This window comes from Cavia porcellus, unplaced genomic scaffold (assembly GCF_034190915.1).
Source record: "Cavia porcellus strain 051 isolate PalLab524CR breed Dunkin Hartley unplaced genomic scaffold, mCavPor4.1 scaffold_1, whole genome shotgun sequence".
Lineage (NCBI taxonomy): Eukaryota > Metazoa > Chordata > Mammalia > Rodentia > Caviidae > Cavia > Cavia porcellus.
In genome coordinates this window covers 14,753,260-14,765,275 of record NW_026947484.1, presented here as the reverse complement: position 1 = coordinate 14,765,275, position 12,016 = coordinate 14,753,260, and the positions used below count along the sequence as shown (strand labels likewise).

At 52.3% G+C, this 12,016-nt stretch overlaps 1 protein-coding gene across 4 annotated transcripts; it reads right to left on the bottom strand.

Annotated features, from left to right (window-relative positions):
- Positions 1 to 1,170: 1,170 nt before the first annotated feature.
- On the bottom strand, positions 1,171 to 8,331 carry Dnajb2 (DnaJ heat shock protein family (Hsp40) member B2). 4 transcript variants are annotated; one of them, XR_001199908.3, is made up of 10 exons: positions 8,207 to 8,331; positions 7,799 to 7,891; positions 7,204 to 7,313; positions 5,914 to 5,967; positions 5,623 to 5,745; positions 4,702 to 4,794; positions 4,397 to 4,499; positions 4,183 to 4,253; positions 2,249 to 3,381; positions 1,171 to 2,040 (listed from the first exon to the last, which is right to left on the bottom strand). XR_001199908.3 is itself a non-coding variant. In XM_003463998.5 (9 exons), exons 1-9 carry the CDS (start codon positions 7,861 to 7,863, stop codon positions 2,030 to 2,032), a joined length of 837 nt encoding a protein of 278 aa, XP_003464046.2. In that variant the 5' UTR covers positions 7,864 to 8,200; the 3' UTR covers positions 1,171 to 2,029. The 4 variants fall into 4 exon arrangements, 2 of the variants coding, with proteins under 2 accessions (XP_003464046.2, XP_063101679.1); XR_216175.4 differs by lacking the exon at positions 8,207 to 8,331 and having other exon boundaries at positions 7,799 to 8,200; XM_003463998.5 differs by lacking the exon at positions 8,207 to 8,331 and having other exon boundaries at positions 3,175 to 3,381; positions 7,799 to 8,200.
- Positions 8,332 to 12,016: the final 3,685 nt, after the last annotated feature.

The following is a 12,016-nucleotide window of genomic DNA, read 5'->3' as shown; positions in this document are numbered from 1 at the left end:
GAGAAGACAATTTTTCTGTGAAGTTTCAGCAGCCTCTCTCACACCCTCCCTCTCTGGGAGGGGACAGAAATCCTTCATTCAGGGCAGGCTACTGCTCTGTACTGGAGAGCTGGGTATGGCCACACAAGCCTGCAATCCCAGCACCCTGGGAAGCTGAGCTAGGAGCATCAGTCTTGAGCTCAGCCCAGGAAATTTAGTAACTCTGCAAAACCCTACCTCAAAATTTTAAAAGATGAGGATGAGGATATAGCTCTATCTGAAGGCCCTGGGTTCATTCCCCAGTTAAAAACAAAACCAAAAAGCCACTGTACGCTGGGTATGGTGGCGCATGCCTGTAATCCCAGTACTCAGGAAGCTGAGGCAGGAGGATTTTGGTGAGTTTGAGGCCAATCTGAAATACACAGCAAGACTCTGTCTCAAAAAAACATTGTAGGCTCTTTGGCTACTAACGGTGAGGCCAAGAGCCTGTCCTAGAATCAGCAGATGGCAGGCCACACCATCCTGCAGGACAATGCAAAGACATTTTTCCGTGGCCACAGATACAGGGGGAGTGGCCTGGCTCTTTTCTCCCTAGGCCCTGATGAGCTTGGGGTGTGTGTCCAGCCTGTGGGCTTACTTGTGCTGCAGCCATGTGCCCCTGACTCACCTCTGGCTGCAAGCTGAGATGCTTACTTACTCTAGGAGTCTTTTTTTTTTTGTCTTTTTCGTTTTTATCAATACCAGGGATTGAACTCATGACTGCCTACTTGCAAGGAAGGCGCTTATGCCGCTGAGCTAAACCCCCAGCCCCTACTCTAGTCTTGGGGTACCAACTTTTACCCTGTCCCCAGCTTTCTGCGGTTCTTGTACTACAGTCATCTGAACTCAATCCGGTCCCACCTGTGCTGTGGGGTTGAGGGGAGAGGGTTTTAATGATCTTACGGGCATGAACTGGCTGCTAGGGGAAGGCAGTTATGGGGCCCCCCTGAAGTGAGGGCCAAGAGTGGAAGCCCTTCCTGGGGTTCCATAACATAACTGGGGAGAACAAGCTGGTGAAAAGGGAGACTTCCGCTGCCCAGTGACAGCTGCTTGGGCATAAAGGGAGGTGTTGACGCCTGGCATGTCACCCACTGGTCCTGTAGGGACCCTCCCAAGTTACCCTGAAGAGAGTAGGACAGGGTACCACTGAGCTCTTGCAACTCAAGCTTTATTGAATACCAGTTTCTCCCTTGGTCTGAGCCAAGCCTGGTTGGCTTTGCTAGGTCTCTGGGGCTCTGTGTTCCAGGGATGGGTAACACCCTACTGCACCAGACCCCCTCCCAGACCCTGGGCTCCCCAGGTAGGGAAGAGGAGAGGCAGCTGCCTGTGATGTTGATGAGAGAGAATGGACAGCAGGGTCAGAGACCAAAGAAAGCCATTCAAGCAGCAGCATGCCCTTTGTTTCCAGCACACGCCAGTGCCAGCCACATGCCTCTGTGAGGGGTGGCTTTCCCTTCCAAGCTGTGCCAGCCCACGTCCGTCAGCCTTCCAGGGCCACACCCTGCCTACTCTGTCTGCTGGCCCACAAGAAAAGAACTCCCAGATGTTGCAAGGTCTTGGCCTGCCCAGTCCAACCCTGGAGCTAGCAAGAAGTGTCAGGGGAACCCAGGCTCGGATCATTCCCCCTTCATCCACATCCTTGCTGCTGTGCCAGGGACAAATCAAAAGACAACAACTCTCCATCCAGAGCAAGTGACAGGCTGGTCAGGGCTGGAACTACATATCCCAAGAAGCACAGCTCCATAACCAGGCACCAATTCTCCTGGGTGTGTCCTATCAGAAATTCAGCTGGGTGTATTGCATTATGGGACTTGTAGTCCTCATGAGACAGCAGCAAACACCCAGGGAAGAGTACACCAGCTAAGACTACTGATGCCCCCCACCCACTGCCCAGACCCCAGCTCTACACTCAGCATGGGTGAGGGAGGAATGGAGTATCCCCTCCTATCACATGGGTGAGGGTGCTGTCCTGTTGGAACTGTGAATCGACTCTGCATCCTGGACATCCAGCTCAGAACACATCTGGGGAGAGAGCAGGGGTGGGTGAAAGGAGAGAGGGTCAGCTGCAAGCCATGGAGATGGAGCCAAGCATGCACACCTAGGCTGGCTGTGGGGCCATTCCCTGAACCCTGATGCATGGTGGGGAAGTAGCATGGGATACAGTCCATATCTAGGCCTCCCCCTGGGTTGCCCTGGCCTTAGCCCCCCTCTCCAGGTTAGTCAGCCTCACCTCTGCCTAGTCCTGCAGCTGGGGCAGGCTGAGGCAGCAAGAGGAAGGGAGGAAGAGTAGATCCGGCTCCGAATCTGGATGGCTGAGAGGCTCCCGCCCCACCCAGCTAGCCTCCCCTGAAGACCTCATGGCCCCACCGGCCCCAGCGTCTTCCTGGGAGCATTGAGGCTTCTCGGGGAGAGAAGGAGAAAGGAGTCCTAGCCAGGTGGCAGTGAAAGCAAGCGATGCAGCCTGCAGAGAGCTGCAGAAAGCAGAGTGGGAGGAAGGAGAGCAGCACCAGAAGGGAAGCACAGAGACAGTCAGAGCTCAGCACTGCACAGAATCCAGGGTCTGCAGCTGGACAAGGAGAGTGAAGACTCCACTCAACCTGCACTGCTCCCCAGAGGAGCTGCCAACTCGGGCTCAGAGCATCACACCCCAGGCCAAGTCCTCCTTCCTTGACACCCTTGGTAATTCAGGTGGCAGAGAACCTGAGCACAGAAGTCTCAACCCAAATCACTCATGCCCCTCAGGCGGGTCAGGGCTGGAACTCCCACTCTGCAAAGTGCCTCCAGCTTCCACACACCCCTCCGTGACCCAGACACCCCACCCCCCTCAGGGACCTATCAGCTGCACCCAGGGACCTATCAGCTCTGGCTGAGCACAGAAAATCCAAAGTCCACACTGGAATGTGGCAGGCATGGAAGGGGAACTCGTAGAGGGACTTGGAGTTCAGGCTCCTGCAACTCAGCCTGCTCAGCTCTGAGTCAAGACCTGAATCAGGTCGGGCCGGCCTGGCGTTCAGAGGATGAGGCACCGAGAGACTTTCTCCTCTGGGGACGGGCTGGGTTTCACCGCCTCACCCCGGGACCCTTCGTGGGTTCCCCCAGGACCTTGGTGATGGGCTGTGGGCCGTCCCTGCTGTTGCTGTTGTACCCCCCGCCCACCTGCCGGCTTTTGCCCAGCTGCTTCCATCTCTGATAGGCTGTAGGCCATGGCAAGCTGCAGGTCCTCATCCACCTCAGAGAGGTCGCTGTCGGTGGGGCGCGGAGCAGAGGTCTGCCGCATCTGCATGCCCCCCGACCTGGAGGTGACTGACTGTTGCTGCTCTCGGCGGCTCAGCTCCAAGCCCAGTGCCAGGTCATCTGGGACACCTGCAAGAGCCACAGCCACCCTGAGGCTCCAGATCGAGGCTGAGGCATCCTGCCAGGACACCACACATGAGGACAACCCTGACCACTTACAGCTTCTCTTTGGAACAGACACTCATGTATGAGGCCCCAGGATACGGTTAGGCACCTGGGGACGTATTCAGCTCTAGGAAGTACTGTTCTTTCTCTGTGGACGTTACTCTACCTCCCTACACCTCCCTTCCCTCCCTTTCCTAATCTATGAATAGGACTGACAGTGCCTATACACACCAATCATCCCACTGGTTAAATACATCGACCCATGTAAAGTGGGTCACCACACAGCACTTCATTGTTAGCAACTAAGCAAGGTTAGCCCAAGTGACAATCCTGGGGTGGGTAGTGTGGTGGAAGAGTTCTGGTCCAGGAATCCTGTACCCTGATCTGGATTCCTGGCTTAACTTTACCCCTTAATTGATAGGAAGGACTCTCAAGCCAGGGGCTCTTTGGATGTCAAAGTCATTTAAAATATTAAAATAAAAATGTAAATATTACCTACCTGCATATTCTCTAGATGCTTTAAGAATACAAAGGTTACTAATATGTGCAAGTGCTTTGCAAATGTAAGGACCCCCCACTGACAATGGGGGTGATGGGGTGGCCCTGTGAGACCCCTCTGTTTGCTTCCCCCATGGCCATCCCGATCCTGGCAGGCTGGCTTGCGGCTGCCATTCTGAAGGGCCCACTCCCAAGGGGGTTCAGATGGAAGTGTAGGGAGGGGGCCCAGGGTTCCCCACCGTGGCCCATAGTGGAATCATTACTCACCATTGATTGAAACTGACTTCAGCTGCCCGTCCTCCTCCACTTCCACCCGCTCCTGCCCGTTCTCCATGATTCTGTGGGAGACAGCACAGATCGGTCAATGAGCAGTGACCCAACCAGGCTCCAGCTGCCACAGGGCAGATTTTATATCTAAGCACAGCTCCCACCTCCACCCCTTGCTTCCAGACCCCTCCCGAATGCCCCTAAGAGGCCTCACCTGCGTGTGGTGATGCGATGTCCCTGGACATAAGAGGTGGACGTTGAAACAGAGCGGAAGGCACCAGCTCCGGGACTGAAGGAGAAAGATGAGGAGGAGAAATCTGGCATTGGGACAGAGGAGGTGGAGGAAAGACCATTAGAGGGGGGCTCTGTGCTGCGTCCCAGGCAGCAGAAGTCAGGAGCCTCAGGGTCCCCAACAGAGCTGGCCAGAGGCAGGGTTCCACATAGAGCACACAGGCCTGGAAAAGTGACAAGAGAATCCAGAACTCAGGACTCACAAAAATGCAAAGGGACCGTGCTTACCAGCGTGCCCAGGAAAGGAGGAGGAGAAGGTAAAGAAGGGGCCAGAGTGTCGGGAACCCCGGTTCTGAAGCTCTGAGAAGGGGCCCAGGTCATCTGCAGCAGAAAAGCAGATTCACAATCATCAGTGAAAATACCCCACTCCCTGCCACATGTGAACTTTGTTTTTAACTCTAGAAACATAAGCTGCTGAACAACTGGGTACATTTATGTTTTTGACATTGCTGTCCTTGGCCTTTACACGTTAAATTCATTTTCAGCAGGGCTGGGGATTTAGCTCAGCGGCATAAGCTCCTGCCTTGCAAGCAGGTGTCGTGAGTTTGATCCCTGGTACCAATTAAAAAAAAAAATTTGTTTTCAGCACTGTATGTGAAAATGCCCACAATCAGGAACCAAAGGGGAGACAGACAGAAGGAAGGACAGATGGCCCCTTTCATGGAGGCAGACAGCATGATAGGACCAGCAGGAGAGCAGGCAGCCCTACCTCTGCCATTTGCTTCATGACTCTAAGCAAGTCACCTGTGCCTCAGTTTCCTCATGTGTACATGGGCATTAAAGTTAGTCACCTCTCAGGGCTCACAATACTTGTCAAATACTTGACAGAGGATCATTCTAAAGCCGGGCATATGTCATTATGTGTACCACGACCACTCCTGTCACGTGGTGCTTTGAGTCTTGCTCTCATGGCTGTTTTTGTGGAGCTCTAACAATGTGGTATTGTTGCTGTCACTTAACAAGGCCAGTCTGTAAAGTGACACTGGCAGGTCATGTGTGAGGTTCCATCCCAGCGCTCACTGCACCCACACACACCCACAAAATCTTCCGCCTGTGGATCCCATGCCCTTCTCAGCCTCCTGTGCAAAGGCCTCCCTGAGAATGGAGGACAGGCCCAAAGTGGGGAGCTGAGCCCCTAAGTCCACTCACCAAAGAGCTCCGCAAAAGGGTCTCCGCTCCCAAAGAATTCCCGGAAGACTTCCTCAGGGCTGCGGAAGCTGAAGGTGAAGCCAGGCCCACCACCACCAGCTTCTGCCCGAGAGGGGCCGGCTCCTAGAGGAGAGGCAGGATGAGAGGGGCCCTGGGGCGTCCATCTCGCCTGAGCCAGGTGATCCACCTAAGGCACTGCCAGGAGCCTCAGAGAAAGCAGCCGCAACAAGGACCTGCCTTGCCAACTCTGCCCTGGCCCACTTCCATCCTGGGGCCCTGCCGTCCACCTACCTGCCCCAGTCAGCCCTTCCCGGCCGTATCGGTCATAGATCTCCCGCTTATGCTCTGAAAAGAGAGATCCGGTCATTTCTCCCTCCCTCTGACACATGGGTGTCCCCTCCCAGGCTAGGCCAACCCTCAGAGGACAGCCTAGAGCCTGATACTGGGGCACAGCAGGGTGTTCAGGGGACACAGACTGGGTTTTAGTAGCTGCTACGCCCTTCACTTGGCTGGTTTTTCCTCATCTGTAAAATGGACATAGTAAGGGCTGGGGATTTAGCTCAGCAGCCTAAGAGCCTGCCTAGCAAGTGAAAGGTCATGAGTTCGATCCCCAATACCAAAAAAAAAAAAAAAAAAAAAAAAAGACACCACAACAACAGCCACATCATAGAACACCACAAGGATTAAATGAAATAATCTACATAAACTGCTTAGCAGCGCAGCTGGCACATGATGTTTGGTAAACACGAGCTGGGGGTGTAAATCAGCCGCAGAGGCCTTACCTGCCGTGCACAAAGCCCTAGGTTCAATCCTCAAATAAATGAATTATGTTAGCTAATCATGGTCTATTATTAACCAGGGCTTGTCTCTGAGGGACTTTCTATAACCACCAAAGCCAAATCGGATGCCTAGTATTCCCTGTCAAACCTCCCTGTTCCTCTAACCCTGTCACAATCTGACAGCTCTATGCGTTACCTGGTTAGTGCCCACCTTCCCCACTAGAGCAGGATAAAAACAATGTCTGCTTGTTCTCCACTGCTTCACCAGCATCCAACAGATGCCTGGCACTATAACCATTCAATAGCTACTTCCTGCATCAATGAATCAATGAATGAATGAATGCAGAAGACACAGACCTGGGATGGAGGCTGCAGTTCAGCGGTGGAGCACTTGGCTAACACATGCAGGGCCCCGGGTCCAATGCCCAGCACCACAAAACAAACAAACAAAAAAGGCAGACTCTGATGCATCATCCAGCTCTGTAGGGTCTCTCAGCCTCAGTTTCCTTGCCCATACAATGGGGGCGATAACACTTTCCTCACAGGAAGGCTTGAAGGAGATTACTAAGGTCTGGCACAAGGGAACTGAATACACATTTGTTCCTGCCCTGCTCCCTTCCCTTGTCTGAACCCACACTGCTCTGCAGACCCTGGGGGGCAGCGCTGTCCCTGTGGAAGAGGGCATTTAAATGCCAGGCTGAAGAAAGCATGGGGATGCTGGTGGAGGTTCGGCTCTGGGGAGAAGTGAGACAGGGCATGACCCCGGAGATGTGTTGCGCCCTGCATCGACCCCGGGCCTTACTGTCAGACAGCACTTCATAGGCCTCTGCCACCTCCTTAAACTTCTTCTCAGCAAACTCTTTGTTATCGGGGTTCTTGTCTGGGTGCCACTGTAGAGCCTTTTTTCGGTACCTGCAGGAAGGCGAGTACGGAGGGAGGGTCAGGGGACAAATGCTGTCTCGTCTCACCAGGAAACCAGGCCACCCATTCTGCCCTGGCCCACCACTGTCCTTTCACGGGCAGACCCGCCCACCCCAGATGCTGGGGCTGCTCTCGGGCTGCTCTTTTCGTGGGACTCTTCTCTCTTCCCTCTGCACCAGGGCTAGGACTAACCTAGGGGCCCACAGTGACCCCACTGTCAGAACGCTCCCATCCAGGCCACATGTGGCCACAGAGGGTACAGGGACCCTGGCCTCCCCCTCGCAGGGCTCAGACATCTTTGTGTTGCGTGTAGAGAAAGCCCGCGTCTAGGGGGCTGGCAAGGCCCCACGGGACAGCTCCCGGCATTGCCTCTTCCTTCCGTCTCTGGATTTGCTCTTTCTCCAGGGCATCTTTCCCCCCTACAGGCATCACTTTTCTTGGGAGCAGAGGGTGACAGGTCTCCTGGCGGCACTTACGCCTTCTTGATGTCATCGGCAGACGCGCTGGGCGGCACGTCCAGAATCTCGTAGTAGGATGCCATGGCGGGCGGCGGGCGGGCCTCCTAGGGGCTGCAGGGCAGAAGCGGTCAGGCCCCGGGAACCAGCAGCCCCTCCTAGCGGCTGGAGACCCCTAGAGGAAGGGAGGCGCTCCCGGCGGGAGCCGCGCCGGGCCGTGCTCGTAGCAGGTGATTGGACTTCCTGCGCAGCCTTATCTCTCCCAGCAGGCCGGGGCCCCGGGCTATCTCGGCGCACACGCCCGGGGAGCCCGACCGGAACCCCCTGACTCCAGCAGCCCGACCCGGAGCCCCCAGCCTGACTCGGGCCCGGCCGCACCGCCTCCGCCGGGAGTCCCGCCCCTGCCCCCCGACGGGAACGGTCCGGCACCCGCAGCCCCAGCTCGCGGCTGCTGCGTAGGACGCGCCGGCCCAGCTGGGCGCTCAGGCGTGCGTCGGCGGCACGGAAACTACTAGAGAGCAGGAGAAGGCCGGCTCCGCCCGGCACCCCAAGGGGGAGGGGGACAGCAGGGGCTGCTGGGAGATGGGGGCGGAGCCGGCTATTTCGGGATTGCACCCCGGCGACGTCACTTCAGGTGGCACCTGCGAGACCCGGGCCCGCTGCGTCGGTCCAGGCGTGACGCACTAGCGTAAACAAGATGCTCTCCGGTCAGCATGACTCATGGTACTCACCCGGAGGTACTCATCGCCACCCCGACCGAGGTCCGGCCCATTCCACTCTGGATCTAACTCCTCCCTTCTGCAGCCCCTGGTCCTTAAAAAAGGCTGCCCTAGCTTCCCGGAGTAGGTCACACTTGCCTTTTATAGAATCTCGTGGCTTTCTTTCCTCACACTTGTCACAGCCACAAATTAGCATTGGTTGGTCTGCTTATTTGATTACTATTAACCTCCCCCGCTAAACTGTAAATCCCTTTTTTCAGTAGTATATATAGGACAGTAGCCAAAATACCCATTGGATGATTAAATATTAAACAGATGCAAACCTCTTGGTGACAGTTTTGACACATTGGGAGGGGTGGGATTAAATAGGACAGTAAAGGGAAATTCCCTGGATTCAAGGCTTTTCTTCCCAAGTTGATCCTGAGTAGGCCCACACCTCAAAATGGTTCTGAGTTCAGCTCTCCTAAGAGAACTTACTCAGTACGGTCCATCCAATCCACATGACTAGTTTAGTACTGTCCACATTACACGTGACCGGGATATATAAGGAAGAATGCCAGGCCTGGAGGACATGACCCAGTGCTACCTAGCATGTGTGGGGCCTTGGGTTCAATCTCCATTACCTCAAAAAAATGAAAAACACAAGAAAAGAAGACTCTTAACCCCTGACTTTCCTGAGCTAGAATTTGAAAAGAGACCCACTGGGAAACCTTCAGTCCTGCCCCTTTGGAAACAGACCTGGGTTTGCAACCCGGCCCCACTGGAGGACTTGGGGAAACTTCTGAGGACTTGGTTTCTTCTCCCTGAATGCTGTATAGACCATGCTGTTGGGAAGCCATAGGAGACAGGGTCTGTAACAGGAGTTTTTAGTATAAACCTCTCCAGCATCCCATTTGGCCCAGGGGAAGCAATAGTTATGTGAGTCTAGAATGGTTGGCCCGGGAACCTGTCCATAGACACGAAGTCTGGAGTGGGGCATGTGCGCAGAAGGCGGTGTGATTTGTCCAGCTGTCCTGGTTGCGCACAATCTGAGCCTGCGGCCTCCATTTGGGTAATTCCCGCCTACTTTTGGGGAATTTACATACCATGGGCTCCAACGGGAGGCAGGCCATCTGCCACAAAGCCTTAACACTTGCGGTTGACACTCCTCGAAACTTCTAGCTCTAAGGGTGCAAAGAAATGGCATAAGCACTGCCAATCAGGTGCAGCTGCTGGGCCTGAATCTGGGGCAAGTCCCTGAGAAGGTGTAGAGATCCTCAGAATCCTCCTCGGGTGGTGGTGGCAGCCATGGGGGCCTGCAGCGGCCTCTAGTGTCTGAGGGAGGAAACGCCAGGCTCTATGACGGCACTGTGGCAGGATAGTTACTGCGGGGTGGGGCTGGGGTCAAGGGAACCAGGGTCTCCAACATAGGCTGCTCCGTGCCCCAAGCTTGACCGCCAAGCATCCTGTAGTGTCTTCCTGTTTGCTCACCTTTGCGTTGGCTCTGTGTGCCAGTCTTTATCTCGCTAGTTGAAGGACAGGGCGTTGTTTTTGTTGTTTTGTTTGCTCTTTAAATTTGGCTGAAGTTCATTTCTGCTATTTACCCTGAGTCTTGACTGAGGTTAAATTGGGTTTCAGGGGAACACTAGATTAGGTTAGGTTAGGTCAACTCCAAAACCTTCCAAGTCTCTGCCTTTTTCTTCGTACTTCTTTCATCTCAGCAGACGTCTGCTAGCACCGCCTGTGTATGTGGTATTATATTAAGGATAGAGACACAAAGAGGTTTAAGTTCCATTTAAGTTCTAACTGGTATTTTATTTCAAGGAAATAAAATCTAGTTGAGACATAAGCAAATGAAAACTGAGGGAAATCTTACAGAGCATATATTTATCAGACTAAGAATTAGTTTCCTTTGTCCACAAAATAAATCAAAAAAAAAATTAGTAAGGCAAACAATGCAATTTTTTCAGTGCTGGCAATGGAACTCAGGGTCTCGAGAATCCTGGGCAAGTGCTTTACCCTCAGCCCGCAGTGTAGTTTTTTAAATGGGCAAAAGGTCCAGACAGCTCATAGAAAAGGAAATACTGACTCAGAAACACATGTAAATATGTTCAGTCTCACCCACATCGAGACATGTAAACAAAAGCTGCAGAAAAACATTTTCAATTAGTGAGTGATTGATAAGGATCAAAAAGTTTTATTACTATTATTATTATTTGATCTTTTGAGACAGGGTTTCACCATGCAGTTCAGGTTGGCCTTGAACTCACTTGATAGCCTAGGCTGGAACTCACAGCAATTTTCCTGCCTCAGCCTCCCACACTGGAATCACATCGTGGACCGCCGTGCTTGACACTGGATCAGAAGGTTTGATACATCATCAGGGCAAGGCTGTAGGCCCATGTTCTCATACATTAGTAGTGGCAGGGGCAGCTAATTTGGTATTATTTCTAAAGAGAGAAATATGCAATGCAACAGAATGTACACAGCCTTTGACCCAGCAATTCTAGTTCTAAAAATTTGTGATTGTATATTTATATATAGGCAGAGAAGTATGTGTGGAGTTGCAAAAGCATTCATCTTCTCCACCCCTACACTGGAGACAGAATCTCAGCCTCTGCCACTGAGCTATAACCTCAATCACAGCGTCCTTTTAAAAAGCATACATGACTGTAATGCCAGCACTCTGGGCGGCTGAGGCAAGAGGGCTGCAAGTTTCAGTCACCTAAGTAGTTTAGTAACTTAGTGAGACCTGGCCTCAAAATAAAAAATAAAAATACAAAGGGCTGGATGTAGCGCAGTGCAAAGGCGTTGCGTTCAATCCACAATGCCACATGAAGGAGAAAGAAAAGGAGAAGAAAAAGACTGATAGAGGGGGGAGAAGAGGGGAGGGGGAAGAAAAGGGAGAAGAGGGAAGGGAAGGAAAGGGGAAGGGAAGGGAAGGGAAGGGAAAGAAAAGAAAAGAAAAGAGCCCAAACACCAATTAATAGCCGACTGGTTAAATAAGCCATGGTACACTATACGTGATGGGATATTGTCATCAAAGAGAATGTGCTGATGAGGACCATTTTTAGATTGAAAGTTAAATTTAAAAGTGAAATTCAAATGGGAAAGGAAGAAAGGGGGAAAAAACAAGATAAGATAGTTATACAGCTAGTTTCTCTTAGTTCATTGGAAAGAAAGATTTGTGCTAATATTGTTTGGATGCAATATCATGGCTGTATCTTTTTTTTTTTTTTTATCGGTACCAGGGATCTAATTCATGACCGCACACTGGCAAGGCAGGCGCTTATGCTGCTGAGCTAAATCCGTAGCCCCTCATGCCTGTATCTTGTACTCTGAATAACTACTATAAAAACAATCTGCAATGTATTAATTAATGTAACTCCAAATAACTTGTTTTGAAACTGTTTTTTTGTTATTTTTATTTTTCTCTCTTTTAAAAAAATGAGGTGCAAAACAGGGTGTATATTAAAAATATATGGGCACACATTAACATCTAAGATGTCTCTAAAAGAAAACACTGACAAAGAGACTTAAC

Bases quoted from the DNA above. Each gene is read 5' to 3' on its own strand.
- Dnajb2 (XM_063245609.1), bottom strand. From the start codon at position 7,863: ATGGCATCCTACTACGAGATTCTGGACGTGCCGCCCAGCGCGTCTGCC. The intron at 4,638-5,622 runs GTGAGTGGACTT...TCACTTTTCCAG, and splicing joins CCCTTTTGCGGAGCTCTTTG to GCCTGTGTGCTCTATGTGGA. The intron at 3,382-4,182 runs GTGAGTAATGAT...TGGCTCTTGCAG, and splicing joins GAAGTCAGTTTCAATCAATG to GTGTCCCAGATGACCTGGCA.